The sequence below is a fragment of the Macaca fascicularis genome, chromosome 6 (genome assembly GCF_037993035.2).
Source record: "Macaca fascicularis isolate 582-1 chromosome 6, T2T-MFA8v1.1".
Classification (NCBI taxonomy): domain Eukaryota; kingdom Metazoa; phylum Chordata; class Mammalia; order Primates; family Cercopithecidae; genus Macaca; species Macaca fascicularis.
In genome coordinates this window covers 75,384,228-75,409,500 of record NC_088380.1, presented here as the reverse complement: position 1 = coordinate 75,409,500, position 25,273 = coordinate 75,384,228, and the positions used below count along the sequence as shown (strand labels likewise).

General features: G+C 43.6%; 2 protein-coding genes across 2 annotated transcripts; both read left to right on the top strand.

Moving 5' to 3' along the window:
• Positions 1-3,695: 3,695 nt before the first annotated feature.
• LOC102130119 (small EDRK-rich factor 1) lies at positions 3,696-19,728 on the top strand. The gene is given in 4 exon segments (XM_005557108.5): positions 3,696-3,861; positions 4,824-4,932; positions 19,376-19,500; positions 19,503-19,728. Coding segments are annotated over 4 exon segments (330 nt in total). The 5' UTR covers positions 3,696-3,854; the 3' UTR covers positions 19,592-19,728.
• A 593-nt stretch (positions 19,729-20,321) lies between these two features.
• Positions 20,322-20,981, top strand: LOC135971515 (mitochondrial import receptor subunit TOM5 homolog). Its single transcript, XM_065547196.2, has 2 exons — positions 20,322-20,326; positions 20,485-20,981. Exons 1-2 carry the CDS (start codon positions 20,322-20,324, stop codon positions 20,654-20,656), a joined length of 177 nt encoding a protein of 58 aa, XP_065403268.1. The 3' UTR covers positions 20,657-20,981.
• Positions 20,982-25,273: the final 4,292 nt, after the last annotated feature.

Sequence of the window (25,273 nt, the reverse complement as noted above, 5' to 3'; positions counted from 1 at the left end):
GCCAACATGGTTAAACTCCATCTCTACTAAAAATACAAAAATGAGCCAGGCCTGGTGGTGCAAGCCTGTAATCCCAGCTATGGGAGGCTGAGACAGGAGAATCGCTTGAACCCTGGAGGTGGAGGCTGCCGGAGCCAAGATGGCACCACTGCACTCCAGCCTGGGCGACAGAATGAGTGAGAATGTCTTAAATGAATTAATTAATTACAATAAAATAAAATTTATCAAATGTGAAAGAAATTTAAGGGTTGAACGCTGGGCATGGCGGGGCACACCTATAATCCCAGCTACTGAGGAGGCTGAAGTGGGAGGATCTCTTGAGTCCAAGACTTCCAGATCAACCTGCTCAAAATATTGAGACCCCTAAAACAAATTACCCACATGTGGTGGCTGTGATGGCTGCCACCTCTAGCCCCAGCCACCCGGAAAGCTGAGGCAGGAGGTCCAGGCTGCAGTGAGCTATGATAGTGCCACAGCCCTCCAGCCTGGGTGACAGAGAAAACCTCGTCTCTAAAACAAAAATGTAAATATAACAAGAAAAAAAAAATGTACAGGACAATGTGATAGAAATTAATGGGAGGGAAGCTGGCAGTAGACTGGCTAGGGAAGTCCTCTATGGTGAGAGGAAAAATAGCCAGAGCTGAGGTTGGCCTTGGAGGTATTGGGCCAACGTTTGAACCAGTGATACAAATCCCCTGACTCATGGGAACACAAAGGTGTGACTTTCTTCTTGGAAGGAAAAGAAAATCCTACAAGAACATGGTAATACATTAATAACAAAATGTCAAGGAATAAAATCCTGAACTGACTGAAGAAATAGATCACCTAAAGGGAGAACAAAAAAGAGGAGAGTGCTTTTGAGAGTAGGAAGGCAAGACTGAAAGCAGAGAAGAGAAAAGATACGTCTCTAAGACTATGAAGAAAATGAAGGTCTGGAGGCCAGGCACAGCTCGTGCCTGTAATCCCAGCACTTTGGGAGGCTGAGGCGGGCGAATCACTTGAGCCCAGGAGTTCAAGACCAGCCTAGCCAACATGGTGAAACCCCATCTCTACCAAAAATACAAAAATTAGCTGAGCATGGTGGCTTGCGCCTGTAATGCCAGCTACTCAGGAGGCTGAGGTTGGAGGATTGCTTGAGCCCAGGAGGCAGAAGTTGCAGTGAGCCAAGATCACACTACTGCACTCCAGCCTGGGTCACAAAGTGAGACCCTGTCTCAAAAAAAAAAAAAAAAGAGAGAGAGAGGAAGAATGGAAGGGAAGGAAAGGGAAGGTCTGTGGATTCTGTGGGCTCCCTGCAATACTCTGGAAAAGGAACGGGATCTCAGTTTTATCTAAAGAAGCTCAAGAATTCGAGAGAATCCCCCGCTACAGATGTCTCAGGAATTTTGGAGGACTACACAGCTTTGAACAGCATATTCTGATACAAACCGAAGACATAGGGCCTTTCCCCAGATGGGCTTCTGTTCCACTTAAGAAACTAGGGCATTCTCCCAAGTTTTTACAGGTCAGAAAGTAAATAGTGACTAAGATTCAATTTCCCACCAGTAAAGGGATGGGATCAGAATCAGATTAAGTTTTATTATTAAATATAAAGCCATAAGACATTTGTTACACAAGTTTGTGGAGTAAATTCTCAGTGGCATCATAGTAATTTTTTAAATCTCTACTTTTCTCTGAGAGACATACCCAACACGTTTTGTGTACATGGGGTATATCATGTGTAGCCCTACGACTTAAAAACTGCAAAATTTTTCAGCTGCAAATAAAAATGTTCAGTGACATTAAATTGAGAGAACATACAAAAACAACTCTACCACCTACCGGCCGGGTGCGGTGGCTCGCGCCTGTAATCTCAGCACTTTGGGAGGTCGAGGCGGGCGGATCACGAGGTCAGGAGATCAAGACCATCCTGGCTAACACGGTGAAACCCCGTCTCTACTAAAAAAGAATTAGCCAGGCATGGTGGCGGGCATCTGTAGTCCCAGCTACCGGGAGGCTGAGGCAGGAGAATGGCGTGAACCCAGAAGGCGGAGCTTGCAGTGAGCTGAGATCGCGCCACTGCACTCCAGTCTGGGTGACAAAGCGAGACTCCATCTAAAAAACAAAACAAAACAAGCAAACAAAAAACCAACTCTACCACTTACCTTCCAATCCCACCCCATTCCCTCTTTAGATGATCTTATCTCTAAAGATCTAGTAATCCTAGCTACCGGGAGGCTGAGGCACAAGAATTGCCTGAACCGGGGAGGCTGAGGCTGCAGTGTGCCGAGACTGCACCAGTGTACTCCAGTCTGGGCAACAGAGTGAGACATTGTCTCCAAAACAAAACAAAACACGGTGCTAGAAAGTCAATCTTTTCCTTTCAAGTTACTTCACTCAGTGGAAACAGATGTTAGCAGTATTAAGGAAGAAAGGTGGGGTGTGGGGATAGGATAGTGATGTGTGCCAGGCTCTCTGAATTTGAAGGAATAATGACAGAGCTAACATATTGAGTGCTACCATATGCTGGGGACCTAGTACTTCACATACATTAATTCAGTTAATGAAGGAGGTACATGCCTCCCCATTTTACAGATAAGAAAGCTTTAACATAATGAAATAGTGTCCAAGTTGACATAGCTACTAATTAGTAGAGATGGACTTTCAACCCAGACAGTTCATCTCCAGAGCTCCTCAGTCTTTACTTTCTCCACCTTCTCTAAAACAGACGATTGTATGAGGTAATAATTGAAGTTTGGTCGCATCTCCTTGAGGATTCGTTATCCTTGTTACTAATGCTCTCGTACTGTATAAATGTCAGATCTTCCAAAAATAAAAGTTTTTAAAATATAGGGCAATGTGGGGTATCCAAATCATCTCAGTTTGTAACAATGTTATCTTTTGTTTTTATTCTTGCGTGTGTGACAATGACAGAGGTGAACAATGTAATTATATGCCACATGAGCCATAGAAGCATCTCTACACGTGTTTCTACCAATGACGGATGGTCCACAGCTTTTACGTAGGTTCCGAGGTTATTCTGGGCTATTCTGAATGGTGGTTAAGACTGCACTCCCTGCCATCCTCTCCCCACCAAACAACCTAAGCACACAGTCAGTAGCCTAAAACTACTAAAGCACTGTGGATCGTGACAAGGGCACTGGGATAAACTGGAAAATAAATAGGCTTTAGAGTCCGTCTTAAATTTTATTCTCATAACAATTCCTACTCGGTTAAGTCTGTCTCTTCTGCAAAATGAAAACAATGAAGCCTACCTTGCAGGGTTGCGTTTAGAATGAGGAAGGAAAATATGTAAAGGATAAGCAGTGCCTTTTGCAGAGTTACCCTCAATCTGTTCAGTTCCCATCCACCACTCTCCGCCTCCGCAAGGGGATGAATGAAAGCTAATGTTCTTTGCCAAAAAGTAATATATTGTAGAGTTTATTGTCATTTCCTATTAAAAAAAAAAAAAAAAGGTGGGGAGCTGGTGGAGCCCCGCCCCTGTGTCTGGTGCACAGTAGGGAAAATCCACACACGCCTATGCCTCAGTCAGAACAGAACCCGCTTTCTGGGCTCTCTCTGGGATCTCCCAGGCATTTGTTGCAGCAGGGCTCCCGGCGCTGCCAAGTCTCCACGAGCTTCGGAGCTCCGGCCCTGCCCTGGCCGCGCACGCGCAGTGACGCGCCGGCCATGCCGCCGGCTGTTGTCTGGCCTCCAGTGGGCGGGGCCGCTGGCGGAGCAGAGCGGAGGCGCAGCCGGGCGGAGGGCCCACGCGGGCTCAGCCTTCCTGGTCAACAGTGGTGACAGTAGCCCAGAGTGCCAGGGAGCCGTTGCTTTTCCCAATTGCTCTCTTCCAGGCTCCCTCGGTGGTCGGCATGGCCCGTGAGTGTGCAGACTGGGGTGGGAAGCTGCGGGAAGCGTCCGGCGTGGGAGCCTAGCGCTGAGGCGCGGCGGGCGGGGGAGGCGGGGTCTGGCTGAAGAATCCCTTTGGGTCCCGCAGGGCGGGAATCCCAGCTTCAGTCTGCAGAGAGAGAGCTCGCGGGTAGTTCTGGTCCGGCTTCTGAGGCCGGACTGGTGCCTGTCTCTTAGGTGCGAGTTTGTGCGGTAAAGAACACACCCCGGAGATGTGGACACGGCCGCCCGGGGAGGGTCCTTGTTTGGAGGAGGTTTATAGCTGATACCTCAAGTCTTAAGGCCTAATGAGGACCGGGAACTCCAGTGAGTCGCCTCCCTGGTTCTTTTGTTTGGCGCTCGCAGCTAATAGTCGAAAAAACAGGAGGCTTTAGAGCCGGTCCTAAATCTGATGCTCGTTTCTACTAGTCCTAGGTATTAGGTCAGTCTGTTCTGCAAAATGAGAACAATGAAGCCTACCTTGCAGGGTTGTGGCTAGAATAAGGACGTAAAGGGCCCACATTGCCTTTCGCAGTTACCTTCAATCTGTTCAGTCCCCATCCATCCCTCTCCGCCTCTACATGGGGATAAGGATAACTCTCAAGTGATGGGCTGAACTTGTGATCTCTGTGTCTAGCTTTCTCCTTCCACCCACTCCCCTCAAAAGCCAGAACTTATTTTGGGATACTGGCCCAAGATTCAAGTATCTGTTTTAAAATATCTGGTATTTATAGCTAGTGACCACCTTGATTGGGATGATAATACTCTTAAGTCTTTAAGTGTTTGCCTTTAAGCCACTTCCTTTTTGTCAGATTTGGGAACACCATCAGTCTGTTACTCTGCTGGTTTATCTATTAAAACACAAACTAAAGATGCATTTAAACAAGACCTATTCATTGGAATTATTAATAATTTTGGAGATGGGAAAAGAGCATGACTGTTTGACTTTGTAGGTGGAAATCAACGAGAACTTGCCCGCCAGAAAAACATGAAGAAAACCCAGGAAATTAGCAAGGGTAAGAGAAAAGAGGATAGCCTGACTGCCTCTCAGAGAAAGCAGAGATAAGTGGTACTAACTTAATTCTAAAGTCGCTGACGTTGTGATTGAAGCCACATTTGGGGCTGGGTGTGTTTTATCATGCCTGTAATCCCAGCAGTTTGGGAGGACTGCTTGAAGCCAAGAGTTTGAGACCAACTTGGACAACATAACCAGCCCCTGTATCTACAAAATATATATTTTTTTAATTGGCCAGACATGGTGGCACATGGTTGTGGTCTTGACTACTCCAGAGGCTGAGGCGGGAGAATCGCCTGAGCCCAGGAGGTTAAGGCTGCAGTGAGCTGCGATTGCACCACTGCACTCCAGCCTCGGTGGCAGTTAGACCATGTCTGAAAAAAAAAAAAAGGCCTCATTTTTGGGGAACGAAAAGCATTTTGTTAAGCCCTCGGTAGAACAGGGCCTAATGATTTGTGCCAGGCAGACTAAAACCACGTGGGGAAGCCATCCCAACCCATAGATAAAGCACGTAAAGCTCTGAGGCTATTTGTTTCGCAGAGACTCATGCAGCTCCTCTACAACCATAAGAACTTTATAGGCTGGGTGCAGTGGCTTAAGCCCATAATCTCAACACTTTGGGAGGCCAAGGTGGGTGAATCACCTGAGATCAGGAGTTTGAGACCAGCCTGACCAACACAGTGAAACCCTATCTCTAATAAAAATACAAAATTAGCTGGGTGTAGTGGTGCATGCCTGTAATCCCAGCTACTTGGGAGGCTGAGGCGGGAGAATCGTTTGAACCGAGGAGGGGGAGGTTGCAGTGAGTGAAGATCGCGCCATTGCACTCCAGCCTGGGTACTAAGCAGGAAACTCCGTCTCAAAAAAAAAAAAAAAGCTTTATTCAGCAAAATAACATCTTCCATATGCAAAACACTGTGAGGTGCTAGAGTTACAACATTTTCAAAGCAGACAGCGTACCCAAACTACTCTGGATGACAAGTGACTCAATTGTTGATATAATGATAATAGTTCTGAAGAAGATGCAAAAAAAGTATATGTATAATAGCTAGCTATGCTGATTTCTGAAGATCCATTGCATTGGAGAGAATTCACGTACATAGCCTTAATATATGACTATATGTGCCAATGTAAAACTGCTACAGAAATACTTTAGACTGCAGCTTAAGTAAAAAAAGTACATTCATGTTTCTGAAAGAACTAATCAAAGCTTAATTTTATTCTCAAATCATGTTGTCCATATGGAACTTGGAGGTTAAGTGAATAAGTGACTGCACGTGCTTCAGTGTGGCTTGTTTGGCGTTCTCAATCCTGGCTGCACATTAGAATCACCTGGGAAACCTCGACAGCTACTCAAGCCTCGCCTTATGCTCAGTTCTGATTTTTTGTTTTTTAAAAAATTGAATTACGATAGTTGTACATATTTTGGGGGTACATGTGATATTTTAATACCTGTATGTGGGCTGGGTAGTCCCAGCCACTTGGGAGGCTAAGGCAGGAGAATCACTTGAACCTGGGAGGCGGAGGTTGCAGAGAGCCGAGATCCTGCCACTGCATTCCAGCCTGGGTGACAGAGTGAGACCCTGTCTCAAAAAAAACAGCAAGAACAAAAGGAAACCAGCTGGGTGTGGTGGCTCATGCCTGTTATCCCAGCACTTTGGGAGGCTGAAGTGGGCAGATTACCTGAGGTCGGGAGCTCAAGACCAGCCTGACCAACATGGAGAAACCTAGTGTCTACTAAAATTATAAAATTAGCCGGGTGTGGCAGTGAATACCTGTACTGCCAGCTACTTGGGAGGCTGACACAGGAGAATCACTTGAACCTGGGACGTGGAGGTTGCGGTGAACTGAGATCTTACCATTCCACTCCAGCCTGGGCAACAAGAGCGAAATTCCATCTCAAAAAACAAAAACAAACAAAACCTGTATGTGTAATGATCAAATCGGGGTAATTGGGATATCTCTATGCTCAAACATTTATCTTTCATCCAGTTCTGATTTAATTGGTCTGAGGTCGAGCATTAAAAAGCACCCTAGGTAAATTTTATTGTACTTAGGTTAAACCCTTTTTTTTTTTTTTCTTTTTTGAAGACACAGTCTTATTCTGTTGCCTGGGCTGGAGTGCAGTGGTGTGATCTCGGCTCACTGCAACCTCTGCCTCCAGGACTTAAGCGATTCTCCTGCATCAGCAATCCAAGTAGCTGGAATTGCAGGTGCCCACCACCACACCCAGCTAATTTTTGTATTTTTAGTAGAGACAGGGTTTTACCATGTTGGCCAGGCTGGTCTCAAGCTACTGACCTCAAGTGATCCACCCACCTCAGCCTCCCAAAGTGCTGGGATTACAGGCGTGAGCCCCGCGATAGCCCAGTTATACCTTTATTTTTTTATTTATTTTTTATTTATTATACTTTAAGTTCTAGGGTACATGTGCACAACGTGCAGGTTTGTTACGTAGGTATACATGTGCCATGTTGGTTTGCTGCATGCATCAACTTGTCATTTACGTTAGTTATTTCTCCTGATGCTCTCCCTCCCCCAGCCTCCCACCCCACCCAGTTATACCTTAAACTGAACTTAAAACAGCTCCCAGGTGATTCTGATGTGCAGCCACTAGTAAGAATCATTGATTAATGAGATTAAAGACCTTAATTTAAGGCAAAGGTCCTGACACTTTTTTTTTTTTTTTTTTTTTTTTTTTGGAGATGGAGTCTTACTCTGTAACCCAGACTGGAGTGCAGTGCCACAGTCTCACCTCTCTGCAAGCTCTACCTCCCAGGCTCAAGTGACCCTCCCACCTCAGCCTTCTGAGTAGCTGGGACTGCAAGGGCACACCACCAATCCCAGATAGTTTTTGTATTTTGGGTAGAAATGGGGTTTCATCATGTTGTCCAGGCAGGTCTTGAATTTCTGGGGTCAAGTGATTTGCCCACCTCAGTCCCCCAAAGTGCTGGAATTACAGGCGTGAGCCACCATGCCCGGCCCTAACATTTATTATTAAAGTGATAAGCTTTGCCTTCAATTTCTGTTTACTCACTTTAGAGTAAAAATGAACATGGTATAAATCAGTGACCCTGCAGTAGTATTTTTATTGGAGAACCTAGTCTAGCTTGGTTCAGAAATTGTCATTGTTGGCCGGGCACGGTGGCTCACGCCTATAATCCAAACACTTCAGGAGGCCGAGGTGGGTGGATCACCTGATGTCAGGAGTTCGAGACCAGCCTGGCCAACATGTTGAAACCCCGTCTCTACTAAAAATACAAAAATTAACTGGGCATGGTGACAGGCGCCTGTAATCCCAGCTAGTCAGGAGGCTGAGGCAAGAGAATCACTTGAACCTGAGAGGGGGAGGTTGCAGTGAGCGGAGATCGTGCCATTGCACTCCAGCCTGGGGGACGAGAGACTTCATCTCAAAAAAACGAAAGAAAAAGAAATTGTCATTGTTTACCAAATATGCACTCCTTATTAAGTTCTGTACTAGATGTTCTATATGTGTTATTCTTTATTCATCATAACCCTGAAAAATGGTATTAACACTAATGTGTAGAATAGGAAACTGAGGCTCTAAACTTCAGTAACATTACTAAGGTCATATAGTAAGCACAGCAGAGCTTGGTTTCAAATAGGGAAGTAACCGTCATGGTTGTTTTTCCACTGTACTTCATTTCTTTATAGCTGTGTTTTTTTTTTTTTTTAGTGAAAGCAAGTTTGTTAGGAAAGTAAGGAAATCAAGATTGGCTACTTCATAGGCAGAACAGCCTGTAGCTGTGTTATTTTGCCTTTCTTCTTTATTTTTATTTATTTATTTTTTTTGAGACTGAGTTTCGCTCTTGTTACCCAGGCGGAGTACAGTGGCGCAATCTCGGCTCACCGCAACCTCCACCTCTTGGGTGCAAGTGATTCTGCTGCCTCAGCTTCCCAAGTAGCTGGGATTACAGGTATGCACCACGATGCCCGGCTAATTTTGTATTTTTAGTAAAGATGGGGTTTCTCCATGTTGGTCAGGCTGGTTTCAAACTCCCGACCTCATGTGATCCACCTGCCTCAGCCTCCCAAAGTGCTGGGATTACAGACAGGAGCCACGGACCTATTTTGCCTTTCTTCTATTCCTTTGTTTTTGCTATTGGCTTTACAGAAATGTCTTACTGTCATGGCTGTAGAAATCAGTTTAGCAGTTCCTCAAAAAGTTAAAACAGGCCAGGCTCAGCGGCTCACGCTTGTAATTCCATCACTTTGGGAGGCCAAGGTGAACGGATCAACTTGAGGCCAGGAGTTCGAGACAAGCCTGGCCAACATGGTGAAACCCTCTCTACTAAAAATACAAAAATTAGCTGGACGTGGTGGCACATGCCTGTGATCCCAGCTACTGGGAGGCTGAAACAGGAGAATCACTTGAACCAGGGAGGTGGAGGTTGCAGTGAGCAAAGATTGTGCCACTGCACTCCAGCCTGGGCAAAAGAGCAAGACTCTGTCTCAAAAAAATAAATAAAAAAATAAAAAAATTTGAAATATGAGGTTAATAAGTCAGAGTTGTGGGACTTTAACCAGAGCTGGTAGAGTGCTTGACACACAGTAGATGTTGAATACATGGCCGTTTAGTCTATTTTTAAAATATGGGTCCATGGACTCATGAATCACCTAACCCAAGTAGTCTGGTCATAGTTCACAGTTTATATGGCATGTGTCAGTTTGACCAGAGATGAAAAGGGTTAAGGGCCGGGCGCAGTGGCTCACGCCTGTAATCCCAGCATTTTGGGAGGCCGAGGCAGGCGGATCACGAGGTCAGGAGTTCGAGACCAGTCCGGCCAATATGGTGAAACCCCGTCTCTACTTAAAATACAAAAATTAGTCAGGTGTGGTGGCGTGGGCCTGTAGTCCCAGCTACTCAGTAGGCTGAGGCAGAAGAATTGCATGAACCTGGGAAGCGGAGGTTGCAGTGAGCTGAGATCATGCCACTGTACTCCAGCCTGGGCAACAGAGCGAGACTCCGTCTCAAAAAAAAAACAAACAAAAAAAGTACCCTGAACATCCAGCTTTTCTTTAGTATAATCCAGTTTCAGTGACTAGCTTTTGGGCTTTTTTGCTTCTGAGAAACTGAAATCCTTCATAATATCTATGTTCTAGTCATAGATACCAGTTAGGATATCTAGGAGAATTCATAAATGCCTCTTCTTTCAAGAAAAAAAAATTAGAATGAATTAACTAGTTAACAACCAGGAGTAATAGCTATTATTTCTACATGTAGCTGCCTAATGTCAGACACTTTTAGTGATTCCTTGTGACAACCTTGATACATATTGCTCGGATTTTGTAAGGGCTTTGAGGTTATTTGCCCAAGGTCATTATAACAGAGATGGTATTCAGAGTAAGATCTGACTTCGAGGTCTTTCCAGTCTTTGTCTTTCCATTTTGTCTCCAGCCATGAAAATGGAAAGACAAGAATGTTTACATCATCTTTTCAATTGTCTTCTAATACACTGAATGGGTTATGTGTAGAAAACAAGTGAGAATATAAAATTGGTTTTTCTGTAACAACTTATAGACTTTTCCCTCATTGTAGGGACTCTGAGATCATGCAACAAAAGCAGAAGGCAGCTAATGAGAAGAAGTCTATGCAGACAAGAGAAAAGTGATGACTGGCTATTTGGAAAACCTGGGTGCTAATGCCAACTGGGTGTATCATAAGCTCTAAGATCAAGATTTTGTAGAGTGGACAGTCATTACATATGTTATAACTTATCCTTTAAAAACTATTTTAAACTTTGCCATTTCAGCTTGACTTAGTGCGATGTTTTAGAAGCAGTCTTCAAAGAATAAAACACTAACCATGCATGTGACGTATTGGTGAATATTATTTTTATTATTGAACATTCATATATAATTTATCAGGTAATATGATCAGATAATAGGATCTCTTATGTAATAAAAAAATCTTTGTCATCAGCTTTGTTAACGTAGTTTTTTTCCTCACAGTTTCTAAGGATAAGGATAAAGTAGATCTTTGAAGTAAACTTAAATATATAATAGAAGTTAAGATCCATTTGTATAATTTTGCTTTGAAATCAACTTCCAGGACCAGGCGCAGTGGCTCATGCCCGTAATCCCAGCACTTTGGGAGGCCAAAGTGGGCGGATCACTTGAGGTCAGGAGTTTGAGACCAGCCTGACCAACATGATGAAACCCTGTCTCTACTAAAAATACAGAAAAAAAATTAGCCAGGTGTTGGCGGCACATGCCTGTAATCCCAGCTACTCGGGAGGCTGAGGTAGGAAAATCGCTTGAGCCCAAGGTAGAGGTTGCAGTGAGCAGATACTGTGCCACTGCACTCCAGCCTGGACAACAAAGCGAGACTCTGCCTCAAAAAAAAAAAAAAAAAAAAACCAACTTACAAAGCTTTCTTGAAGAATTTACAACAGATACTACAAACCACTGGAATAGAAACTAAGTGGATGTAAACTGAGGTCTCAGTTCTACTTATAACTTTAATATTTTTTGGAATGGAGTACCATATTTTCTGTTCTCAGCCCCTTCTAAAACTTGAGTCTTGATGGTAGTTATAAATTTGGAAATATGTAACCTAGGGAAATTAAGGTTTGAGACCTTGCTGCATTCTGAAGTAAACGCAAAACTATGTCAAAGAGAATAAAAATGCCGTTGTAATAGTAAATAGAATAACTTTAAAGTAAGTATTCTACAAATACTTGATTTTTCACATAATGCAGTTTAACAAATTTTTCTGATCGTCCAATACGTCAACCACTCTCTGAATGGACAGATCCTGAAGAGTTAGCCTAATATAATAATATCGTGTGATATGTCTCTTACCAGTGGTAGCACCCATAGGTTATAGGCTATAATTTTTTGTGTCTAATATTGAATTAGACAACCAGGAAGTTTTTTGTTTTTTTGTTTTTGTTTTTGTTGTTTTGAGACAGAGTCTTGCTCTGTTGCCCAGGCTAGAACGCAGTGGTGCCATCTTGGTTCACTGCAACCTCCGCCACCTGGATTCAACTGATTCTGCTGCCTCAGCCTCCTGAGGAGCTGGGACTGCAGGTGTACGCTACCAGACCCAGCTAATTTTTGTATTTTTAGAAGAGACGGGTTTTCACCATGTTGGCCAGGCTGGTCTCAAATTACTAACCTCAGGTGATCCACCCCCTTCTTGGCCTCCCATAGAGCTGGGATTACAGGCATGAGCCATCCCACCCAGCTGAAGTTTTTTAGCCTGAGTTTTTATCTTCATATTAGCCTAAATTTTTCATTAAATTAAAACATTGTTCTGGATCTTTGGTTAACTTTAGTCTTCAGAATATTCTATGATGGTAGTCACAAAGGCAAAAAGATTACAGTAGCTTAATTTGTGGGCCTGATTTCTGTAATTCTGTCTCCAGAATTTATTTCTACACAGAGTAATAAGCCATAAGTTTTCTTTTCTTTTTTTTTTTTTTTTTTTTTTGAGACTGTGTCTTGCTCTGTTGCCGAGGCTGGAGTACAGTGGCACAATCTTGACTCACTGCAACCTATGCCTCCTGGGTTCAAGCAATTCCCTGTCTCAGCCTCCCAAGTAGCTGGGATTACAGGCGTGCACAACCACACCTGGCTAGTTTTTTTGTATTTTTAGTAGAGACAGGGTTTCACCATGTCAGCCAAGCTGGTCTCAAACTCCTGACCTCGAATGATCTGCCTGCTTCGGCCTCCCAAAGTGCTGGGATTACAGACATGAGCCACCATGCCCAGCCCTGGAGAGTAATTATTATTATTATTATTACTATTATTATAATTTTTGAGACAGAGTTTCCCTCTTGTTGTCCAGACTGGAGTACGTTGGTGTGATCTTGGCTCATCACAACCTCTGCCTCCTGGGTTCTCCCACCTCAGCCTCCCAAGTAGCTAGGATTACAGGCATGAGCTACCACACCCAACTAATTTTGTGTTTTTAGTAGAGACAGGGTTTCTCCATATTGGTCAGACTGGTCTCAAACTTATGACCTCAGGTGATCCACCCGCCTTGGCCTCCCAAAGTGCTGGATTATAGGCGTGAGCCACTGTGCCTGGCCTTAGGAGAATAATTTTAAAAAGTAAATTCATGTAATGACTTTATTTAGTTTGGATATTCTTAGGGCTTGTTGCTAAAGAAAGATAAAATTATTAGGTGAGATAGTACCAACTTTAGAATGTAATTTGGAAAATACCAAACTCCATGGAACCTCCCCTTTAAACATCAAAAATTATATTTTGCATCATTCTCAAGAGGAGGTAGTGCATTATCATTAGCAATTTTCAGTAAGTCCTGCTGAAAATGAGAAGTAGCGGCCATTACTGCCCAAGATACACTGTGGTCCATTTTATCAGTTCCTTTTTTTTGAGACAGAGTCTCGCTTTGCCATCCAGGCTGGAGTGCAATGGTGCGATCTCCGCTCACTGCAACCTCCATTTCCATGCCTGGCTAATTTTTTGTAGTTTTAGTAGAGATGGGGTTTTACCATCTTGGCCAGGCTGGTCTCGAACTCCTGATTTCAAGTCATCCACCCACCCAGCCATCAGTCATTTATTTTTGAATGCCTCTTCTGTTAGTAGCATGTGTAAGAAATTGTGTTCCATTTATCAAACTCTAGCCTGTTTTTGAAAATAGGGCTAAAAGGGAACATTGATTTCTGATATTTTCCAAAAACTTAAAAAAATTTTATATAGGCTGGGCACAGTAGCTCACGCCTGTAATCCCAGCACTTTGGGAGGCCAAAGCAGGTGGATCAGTTGAGCTCAGGAGGTTGAGACCAGCCTGCGCAACACAGCAAAACGCCATCTCTACCAAAAAAAAAAAAGTTAGCTGGGTGTGGTGGACTACACGCCTGTAGTCCCAGCTACTTGGGAGGCTAAAGTGGGAGGATCACCTGAGCCCAGAAGGTCAAGGCTGCAGTGAGCCGAGATTTCATCACTGCCTTCCACCCTGGGCGATAGAGTGGGACCCTGTCTCAAAACATACACACACACACACACACACACACACACACACACACACACACACACACACACACACTCTCTCTCTCTCTCTCTCTCAACTTAAAAATACTTGGTCTGTTACTTTTATGAAATTTTCATAGTTATCTCTTAGACCAGAGCTGAGTAAGAACATTTATTATATTGCCTCCTACAACTTTATCAGCTAATGTATTTGCTGTGTAACAATTACATATTGTAATATATTATCTTTAGAGATGGCCAAGTCATAAAACTGTCACTGAGAAAAGGAGAATGACACTGTGTATCCTCAAATCTACTTCCCTATAAATTCCTGAAAGATATGAAACTTACTACAGGTTTGTTTGTTTTTTTTTTTTCACAACTTCACTTTTGTTTTTGTTTTTATTTTTTTTTTTAGGCAGAGTCTCGATCCATTGCCCAGGCTGGAGTGCAGTGGTGCCATCTTGGCTCACTGCCAGCTCCGCCTCCCGAGTAGCTAGGACTACAGGTGCCCAGTACTACGCCCAACTAATTTTTTTTTATTTTTATTTTTTTTATTTTTAGTAGAGAATGGGGTTTCACTGTGTTAGCCAGGATGGTCTTGATCTCCTTGATCTCCTCAGCCTCCCAAGGTGCTGGGATTACAGGCGTGAGCTACCGCGCCAGGTCCCACACCTTCACTTCTTAAAAACAAATCTTTTACATAGCAGTAACTATCTAATGCACATTAAAAGTTTGTAAATAGCCTGCTATTGGATCATTTGCTTTGAAAAGTTGAGATATTCAAATTTGATTATAACATAACTTTTGTAGAAATACACAGCCAGGTGCAGTAGCTCACACTTGTAATCTCAGCACTTTGGGAGCCTGAGGTGGGAGGATCGCTTAAGGCCAGGAGTTTGAGACCAGCCTGGGCAACATGACAAAACCCCATCTCTACAAAAAGCACAAAAATTAGCCAGGTGTGGTGGTGCACACCTGTAGTCCCAGCTACTTGGGAGACTGAGGTGGGAGGATGGTTTGAGCCTGGAAAGTTGAGGATGCAGTGAGCCAAGATCACGCCACTGCACTCCAGCCTGGGTGACAAAGTGACACCTTGTCTCAATACTAATTTTTAAAAGGCACCTGTAATCCCAGCACTTTGGGAGGCCAAGGCGGGTGGGTCACGAGGTCGGGAGTTCAAGACCAGCCTGGCCAATATGGTGAAACCTGTCTCCACTAAAAATACAAAAATTAGCCAGGTATGGTGGAGTGCGCCTGTAATCCCAGCTACTGAGGAGGCTGAGGCAGGAGAATTTCTTGAACCCAGGAGGTGGAGATTTAAGTGAGCCGAGATTACACCACTGCATTCCAGTCTAGGTGACAGAGCAAGACTTCGTCTCAAAGAAAAAAATAAAAAAACAAGGCTGGGCACGGTGGCTCAAGCCTGTAATCCCAGCACTTTGGAAGGCCAAGACGGGCGGATCACGAGGTCAGGAGATCGAGACCATCCTGGCTAACACGGTGAAACCCCGTCTCTACTAAAAAAAATATAAAAAACTAGCCAGGTGAGGTGGCAGGCGCCTGTAGTCCCAGCTACTCGGGAGGCTGAGGCAGGAGAATGGCGTAAACCCGGGAGGCGGAGTTTGCAGTGAGCTGAGATCGGGCCACTGCACTCCAGCCTGGGCGACAGAGCGAGACTCCGTCTCAGAAAAAAATGGTGTCTCACGCCTGTAATCCCAGCACTTTGGGAGGCTGAGGCTGAGGCGGGCAGATCACCTGAGGTCAGGAGTTCGAGACCAGTCTAGCCAACATGGTGAAACCCCGTCTCTACTAAAAATACAAAAAATTAGCCGGGCATGGTGGCGGGCGCCTGTAATTCCAACTACTTGGGAGGCTCAGGCAAACGAATTTCTTGACCCCAGGAGGCGAAGGTTGCAGTGAGCTGAGACTGTGCTACTGCACTCCAGCCTGAGCAACAGAGTGAGACTCTATCTCAAAAAAAAAATTCCATTCCACATACTACTCGTGCTAGTTTACCAGTTGGACATGACTGCTTGCTGGTACATAAGTGCCAGACCATTTCCTTGAAGCGGTCTGGCTGACTCTTTGTGTTTACAAGAAATTTACCTACCAGCCTGGCTATAATTGACACAATCCTATTGAATACTTTCCTTTTATGAACATGTATCACATAAGTTTTTGTCAAATACTTTTTTTTTTTTTTTTGGTCAAAGGCTGTAGCCTTGTACCACTCAAAGGGGCTGTTAGGGTAGCTTGTGAATGGATATTTCACACCGAGTTATGTATTTAACCCATTTCCTGTTTAGAAAAAAAAAAATACAGCTCGCTGCCAGCGCCCATTTAATTTTACATAAACACACTCTTAGAGGTTGATGCCAATTAATTTTCAATGTGAAAATAAAATAAACTATTCTAAGAGTTATTTCTAAACAGAACTTGTCTCTAATCCTAATATAACAGAAATGTATATGATGTTACATTAGGATTTGAGGCAAGAGTATTCTTGGGGCAAAAGGGAAATGGGTTAATATATACTTGAAGTAATGTAACCACATCTAACCTGATTTCATGATATATTGGAATTTTTGGTTGCAAGCAACAGGATCAGATTAATTAACTTACTGATTAAAAACCTTATTTGAAAGAATGAGAGACTCCAGAGTCATGGAGAAGTTGAGGACTTAAGGCTTTGGAAAGATCAAGAATTGCAACAGTTTCAGGTATCTTAAGAGTAGGTGTGGCCGGGCGCGGTGGCTCAAGCCTGTAATCCCAGCACTTTGGGAGGCCGAGACGGGCGGATCACGAGGTCAGGAGATCGAGACCATCCTGGCTAACACGGTGAAACCCCGTCTCTACTAAAAATACAAAAAAAACTAGCTGGGCGAGGTGGCGGGCGCCTGTAGTCCCAGCTACTCGGGAGGCTGAGGCAGGAGAATGGCGTAAAAACCCAGGAGGCGGAGCTTGCAGTGAGCTGAGATCCGGCCACTGCACTCCAGCCCGGGCAACACAGCGAGACTCCATCTCAAAAAAAAAAAAAAAAAAGAGTAGGTGTTATGAAGTGTTTCCCCCCGCCCCCTCCCAGTGCTGATATCAGATTGAAATTCTGACAAGTATATTTAGCCTTTATGTCACTTGGAGTGCCTCCAACTGAAGTTAAATGGGTTAGGTACCCATCCCTCAGCAAGAGGAAGGCAAGTTGATGGTAAAACCAAGACTATGTCTAGTAAGGAATAGGTGGTCCCCTGTATTAGTCCATTCTCATGCTGATAATAAAGGCATACTTGAGACTGGCTAATTTATAAAGGAAAGAAGTTTAATTGACTCACAATTGTCTATGGCTGGGGAGACCTCAGGAAGCTTACAATCATGGCAGAAGGGGAAGCAAATGCATCCTTCTTCACAAGAGGGCAGGAATGAGAAGTGCAAAGCAAAAGGGGAAAAGCCCCTTATGAAACCATCAGATCTCCTGAGAACTCACTCATTATCACGAGAACAGCATGGAGGTAACCACCCCCATAATTACCTCCCACCAGTTCCCTCCCATGACACACGGGAATTATAGGAGCTACAATTCAGGATAAGATTTGGGTGGGGACACAGCCAAACTATATCATCCCCCCCAAAAATTTAGGATTCTTTGCCAAAAGGAAGGAAGAATGGATGCTAAGCAGACTAAAATAATAGATTTTAATCCCTCTTATTGAAAGCTAAGACTAAATTTTTTAAATTGTATATATATATATATATATATATATATATATTTTTTTTTTTTTTTTTTTTTTTAGATGGAGTGTTGCTCTGTTGCCCAGGCTGGAGTGCAGTGGCGCAATCTCGGCTCACTGCAACCACCACCTCCCGAATTCAAACAATTCTCCTACCTCAGCCTCCCGAGTAGCTGGGACTACAGGTGCATACCACCACGCCCAGCTAATTTTTGTATTTTTAGTAGAGATGAGATTTCACCATATTGGTCAGGCTGGTCTTGAACTGACCTCAGGCGATCTCCCCACCTTGGCCTCCCAAAGTGCTGGGATTACAGGCGTGAGCCACCACGCCCAGCTAATTTTGTGTTTTAAGTAGAGACGGGGTTTCGCCATGTTGGTCAGGCTGGTCTTGAACTCCTGACCTCAGGTGATCCGCCAGCCTTGGCCTCCCAAAGTGCTGGGATTACAGGCGTGAGCCACCATGCTTGGCTATATTTTTAAATATAAAAATTAGCCAGGCATTGTGGTGGGTGCCTGTAATCTCAGCTACTCTGGAGGCTGAGGCAGGAGAATCACTTGAACTCAGGAGGTTGCAGCGAGCTGAGATCACACCTCTGCACTGCAGCCTGGGTGACAGAACGAGACTCCATCTAAAAAAAGAAAAAAATGTATTTTTAAAAATACATGATATGGCAAATCATGAAGGTGGTATCTGAAGTGTGAGAAATAATCATGCAGCTTATGCAATTTTTGTCTCTACAAACCTTTCAAACCCTCAAACTACAATGCTTGCTCATTATAGAAAATCTGGGAAAATACAGTAAGTTCTAAATATCCATAAATTCTAAATAGCAGCTCTTTGAAAACTAACTCCTTGGGCATTTATCCCAGTGAAATGATAATAAACAGCCAGCATTTGAAATGTATGTTTCAATGACTCGTATATGAATACTATGTTCAGATCACAATAAAGGACATTTCCAGCACCGTCTTAGATAATGCCTCCTCACTGATTATCACCATAAATAGTTTTGCCTGTTTTTGAATTTTATATAAATGGGATCACACGGTATGTGCTGTAGTGAGCCTAGCTTCATTTGCTCAACATTATGTCTGCAAGAATCCTCTATTTTGCTGCTACGCAGCAGTTCAGCCTTTTTCACTGCTGTATAGCATCCCGTTATATGAATATACCATAATTTAGTTACTCTACATTTCATGGACCTTTGAATTGCTCCCACTTTGGAACTGTTATGAATAATGCTACCATAACATTTTTATATATCTTACGGTGGTCTTAAACACGCTATCTACTGAGTATATGCTAGGAGTGGAATTGCTGGGTGATAGGGTGTGTGTCTATACACACATATACACACATTTTTTAGTAGGTACCATTAAACAATTGCATTTTTGTTGTTTTTGTTTTAGTTTGTTTTTAATGACCATACCATTTTACCACCATCAATAAATGAAGGTTCCATTGCTCCATACCAGCATTAGGTATTATCAGTCCTTTATCCATATTGGTGGGAGGTAGTGATATCTCACTGTGGTCTTAATTTACTTCTGTATACTTAATTTAAATACACTCAATTTATATACACACATGTATACTCTCTCAGCCTTCAATAAGCCAGTCTCATTCCCCTGAACTAACCAATGTTAAAAATGGTATACTTCTCTCAGTGCTCATGCAAACATGCGTACACACACACACACATGAATAAGGGATGTGGGAAGGTATTTGATTCTGAGAGCTGCTGTAACAAATTACCACAAACTTAGTGGCTTAAAACAACAGAAATATTTCTGTTCACAGTTCTGGAGGCCAGAAATCTGAGAGCAAGGTGTCAGCTGGGCCACACCTTCCTCTGAAGGCTCCAAGGGAGGATCCTTGCTTTCCTCTTCCAGCTGCTGGTGGCTCCAGGTATTACTTGGCTTATGGCATATAACTCCTATCTCTGCCTTTGTCTTTGTGGTCTTCTTTTCTGTCTTCTTCCCTTCTTTTTATGAGGACTTTTGCTATTGGATTTAGGTTCCATTCTAACCTAGGATGATCTTATCTGGAAATCCTTAATTGATCTACAAAAACTATTTTCTCAAATAGGTCACATTCATGCATATCAGATGGACAGATGTATCATTTTGGGGTCCACCGTTCAACCCACTACAAGGAGTTTTTTTAAACAAAAATAGGAAACTTAGATGTAACCTAGCACTTTTTTTTTTTTTTTTTTTGAGACAGAGTCTCGCTCTGTCACCAGGCTAGAGTGCAGTGGTGCGATCTCAGCTCCCTGCAACATCTGCTTCCGGATTCAAGAGATTCTCCTGCCTCAGCCTCCCTAGTAGCTGGGATTACAGGCATGCACCGCCACACCCAGGTAATTTTTTTTTTTTTTTTTTTTTGAGACTCGCACTGTTACCCAGGCTGGACTGCAGCAGTGGTGTGATCACTGCTCACTGCAACCTCTGCCTTCTGGGTTCAAGTGATTCTCCAGCCTCAGCCTCCCAAGTAGATGGGATTACAGGCACCTGCCACCATGCCCAGCTAATTTCCTGTATTTTTAGTAGAGACGGGGTTTCACCATGTTGGCCAGGCTGGTCTCCATCTCCTGACCTCGTGATTCACCCGCCTTGGCCTCCCAAAGTGCTGGGATTACAGGCATGAGCCACAGCCCCCGGCCATAATTTAGCACTTTAAAAAAAAATAGCCATGTTGGGCCAGGTGTGGTGGCTCATGCCTGTAATCTGAGCACTTTAGAAGAATGAAGTGGGTAGATCCCTTGTGCTCAGGAGTTCAAGACCAGCCTGGGCAACATGGTGAAGCCCCATTTCTACTAAAAATACAAAAATTAGCTGAAGGGAGGGGATAGGCCGAGTTCCGGGTGTGAGGGGGCCGCTAGGGAGAGCAGAGCAAGGTGGCTGAAGGCTGGTCAGAGCCCCGATCTTCCAGATTGAGGGCCTTACCCAGAAGCTGGACCCCAAGGAGATGAAACGGAAGATGCATGAGGATATGATCTCCTCCATACGGAACTTTCTCATCTATGCGGCCCTGCTACGAGTCACTCCATTTATATTAAAGAAATTGGACAGCATATGAAGATTGGACATCACATGTGAATGCATGATATGAAGAACCTGGTTACAGTTTCTACTGCCCTCTGCAAGTAAATAGGCCCAGAAAAGTGTAAGAGACTCTTTGAATGGACATAAAAATTCTGCTTGTTAAGAACAAGTTTGGCTCTGGTAACTGATCTTAATAGCTAAAACATAAAAATATTTGGGAAGTCTGAAACGAGGTCTCCTGGTCATGGTGTGCCGTTATGTCTGTGGCACTTGGCCTCTGTGAATATTGGTATAATTGTAGATAATGTCAAACTCCATTTTCTAGCAAGTATTAATAATTAAAGGAAGTATGTCTGAAATGGCACTGTCTTGTCAGTCATTTCTGTTTACCCTTCTGTCTGGAGTGTATTTGTGAAGAGTCCCTTATAAGTTATGTTTTACGGACATCAGCACATAACCACAATGACATTTAAGCACAAGATCATTAGTCTACATTTTATTTTATTATTATTATTGTTATTTTTATTTATTTTTTTTGAGATGGAGTCTTGCTCTGTCGCCCAGGCTGGAGTGCAGTGGGGCAGTCTCGGCTCACTGCAAGCTCCGCCAACCGAGTTCACGCCATTCTCCTGCCTCAGCCTCCTGAGTAGCTGGGACTACAGGCACCATGCCCGGCTAATTTTTTGTATATTTAGTAGAGACGGGGTTTCACTGTGTTAGCGAGGATGGTCTCAATCTCCTGACCTCATGATCCGCCTGCCTTGGCCTCCCAAAGTGCTGGGATTACAGGTGTGAGCCACCATGCCCGGCCCATTAGTCTATATTTTAAATAAACATACCAATTAAGAAACAAGCCAAAAACAAAAAGTAGCCAGGTGTGGTGGCACGTGCCTATAGTCCCAGCTACTTGGGAGCTGAGGTGCGAGGATCACTTGAACTCAGAGGCAGAGGTTGCAGTGACGCAAGATGGTGCCACTGCACTCCAGCCTGGGTGACAGTGAAACCCTGTTTCCACAAAAAGAAAAAAAATAGCCATGCTTATACTTCAGTACTTACAGATTTAACTTTAGTATAGATGTACAGTAATTTATTCAATCATTTCCTTACTCCTAGACAATTAGGATGTTTGCAACTTTTGCCACTACAAACAATTCTGTGATGTAGATTATCATATTTATTCCCATTTACTGGTGCTTTCATTTCTATAAGAATGGATTTTTAAAGATAGAATTCCTAGGAAATAGTTATGTCAAAGCCAAATATCATACAGAGACAAATCTCTAAAATTTGGTAAGCAAGAGCTGCAATTCAGGGCATACACACAGACCAGGCTAATCATTGTTATGATCAGGAGAATAAAGGGAAGGTTGGGGCTGGGCGCTGTAGCTCATGCCTGTAATCCCAGAACTTTGGGAGGCTGAGATAGGTGGATTACCTGAGGTCAGAAGTTTGAGACCAGCCTGACCAACATAGAGAAACCCCGTCTCTACTAAAAATACAAAATTAGTTGGGAATGGTGGCGCATGCCTGTAATCCCAGCTACTCAGTAGGCTGACACAGGAGAAACGCTTGAACCCAGGAGGTGAAGGTTGCAGTGAGCTGAGATCGCCCCATTGCTCTCCAGCCTGGGCAACAAGAGCAGAACTCCGTCTCAAAAAAAAAAAAAAAAAAAAAAAAAATGAGAAGGTTCAGGGTTTTATGAGAAAGAACAGTGTTACATACTCTTTTGGAAGAAAGCTCATTCACACTAGAGCTTGTGGGAGCTAGCAAGCTCTGATTGGTGAGTGATGCTGTAGGTAAAACCAGTCTTAGAGTCATGGCAGTTCATTTCAGCAGCTATTAGGTAAAACTGGTCTTAGGGATACAGAAGTCTGTTTCAGCAGTTGGACTTGTGGAAAATTTAATTCTTGAAGCAGATGCTGTGTACCCCAAATGCTTTTTCCCCCTGGCCCTTCAAGTCTGATTTAGTTGAGTATTTCAAGAATGACCAAATATATGTAATCAACTTTCACAGGTATACATGTCTTAAACTTTAAACAGATGTTTTGGGTTTTGTTGTTGTTGTTTTTGAGATGGAGTCTCATTCTGTTATCCAAGCTGTAGTGTAGTGGTGTGATCTTTGCTCACTGCAACCTCTGCCTCCAGGGTTCAAGTGATTCTCCAGCCTCAACCTCCTGAATAGCTGGGATTACAGGCGCCCGCCATCACGCCCAGCTAATTTTTGTATTTTTAGTAGAAATGGGGTGGGGTTTCACCATGTTGGCCAGGCTGGTCTTGAACTTCCGACATCGAGTGATCCGCCCCCCTCAGCCTCCGAAAGTGCTGGGATTACAGGCATGAGCCACTGTGCCAGGCAGTCTTTCTTTCTTCTTCTTCTTCTTTTTTTTTTAATGACATGGGGTCTTACTTTATTACTCAGGCTGGTCTCAAACTTCCAGCCTCAAGGAATCCTCCCACCTTGGCCTCCCAATTTGCTGGGATTACAGGCATGAGTCATCATGCCAGACTATAAACAGATATTTTCAATAAGAGGATAAAAGTTCATTTCCCCATACTTTGCTAACATCAAATGTTACTAATTCCTGATAGTTTTGCCAAACAGGGTGGAAAATGGTGTGTTAGTTTTTCTGGGTTTTCTTTTTAAATTTTTTTTTTCTTTTTTATTCATTGTGACACTATTCACATTTTTTTTATTTTTTATTTTTTTGAGACAGGGTCTCCCTATGTTGCCCATGCTGTTCTTGTACTCCTGGGCTCAAAAGATCCTCCTGTCTTGGCCTCCCAAAGTGCTAGGATTACAGACATGAGCCACCACGCCTGGTTCACAATTTCTTTTTATTTTTACTAAAGGCAGGTATATTCCTGAATTTTTTTGTTTTTTTGAGATGAAGCCTTGCCCTGTCACCCAGGCTGGAGTGCACTGGCACGATCTCGGCTCACTGCAACTTCCGCTTCCCAGGTTCAAGCAATTCTTCTGCCTCAGTCTCCCAAGTAGCTAGGATTATAGGCACTGCAACCACACTCAGCTAATTTTTGTATTTTTAGTAGAGACGGGGTTTCACCATGTTGGCCAGAATGGTTTCCAACTCCTGACCTCAAGTGATCCGCCCACCTCAGCCTCCCAAAGTGCTGGGATTACTGATATGAGCTACCATGCCAGGCCCGGAAATGTTATCTTAGTTTTCAATTTGTAATTCCTTGGCTCTAGAGGTTGGGCATTTTCTCAGATCTCTAGTGGACATTTGGATTTGCTTTTTGGTGAACTGTGCAGTTTTTCTCTCTGCTTTACAATCTTTATTATATGTAATCTTCACATGTAGGTACTACCATTTTTTTGGTTTTTCAAACAGGGTATTGCTCTGTTGCCCAGGCTGGAGCACGGTGGCAAAAACATGGCTCACTGCAGCCTTTGACCTCCTGGGCTCAAGTAATCCTCCTGCCTCAGCCTCCTGAGTAGCTGGTACCACAAGCCCACACCACCACACCCAGCTAATTAATTTTTGTAGAGATGGGGCCTCACCATGTTACCCAGGCTGGTCTCCAACTCCTGGGCTCAAATGATCTTCTCTCTCCCACTCAGCCTCCCAAAGTGCTAGGATTACAGGCATAAGCCACCATACTTGGCCCTGTTTTGTTTTTTTTGTTTTTTTGTTTTTTTTAGGCAAGAGTGTTGCTTTTTCTCACAGGCTGGTGTGCAGTGGCATGATCTCAGCTCATTGCAACCTCTACCTCCCAGTTTCAAGTGATTTTTGTGCTGCAGCCTCCTTAGTAGCTAAGATTACAGGCATGCACCACCATGCCTGGCTGACTTTCGTATCTTCAGTAGAGATGCGGTGTTGCCATGTTGGCTAGGCTGGTCTCAGACTCCTGACCTCATGTCATCCACCTGCCTCGGACTCCCAAAGTGCTGGGATTACAGGTGTGAGCCACCGCCCCAGCATCATTTACTTTATCATGAGAGAGGTCCAAAAGTCACTGAAGAGAGATTTTTGGTGTGAAAATTACATATGAAAAAAGACTGATTCCAGTACATGAAATTAAATTCAGTATTTACATTAAGTGCCTTCAAATCTGGTAAAATGGTTTCTTTTGGCAGTTTACCTCATTATATTTTGAATGATTTGTCTATCATATGAAGTAACTCTTATAGTAACTCAGTCCTGGGCACAGCGGCTCAAGTGGGAGGGCTACTTAAGCAACTGAGTTTGAGACCAGCCTGGACAACATGGGGAGACCCCTTCTCTCCCAAAAAATAGCTGGGCATGGCAGCATACTGCTAAAGGAGACAGAGTTTTTTTTGTGGGTGATTAAATGTTCTGGAATTAGATAGCAGTGATGGTTGCACAACCTTGTGAATATACTAAGGTTTCCATTCAATCTATCATTCAATTGTACTCTCTAAAATGATGAATTCTATAGTATGTCAACTATATCTCTAAATAATAAAAACAACAGGAAACAGCTGGGCACAGTGGCTCATGCCTGTAATCCCAGCACTTTGGGAGGCCAAGGCGGGTGGATCACAAGGTCAGGACGAAACCCCGTCTCTACTGAAAATACAAAAATTATCTGGGCGTGGTGGTGCACTCCTGTAATCGCAGGTACTTGGGAGGCTGAGACAGGACAATCACTTGAACCCAGGAGATGGAGG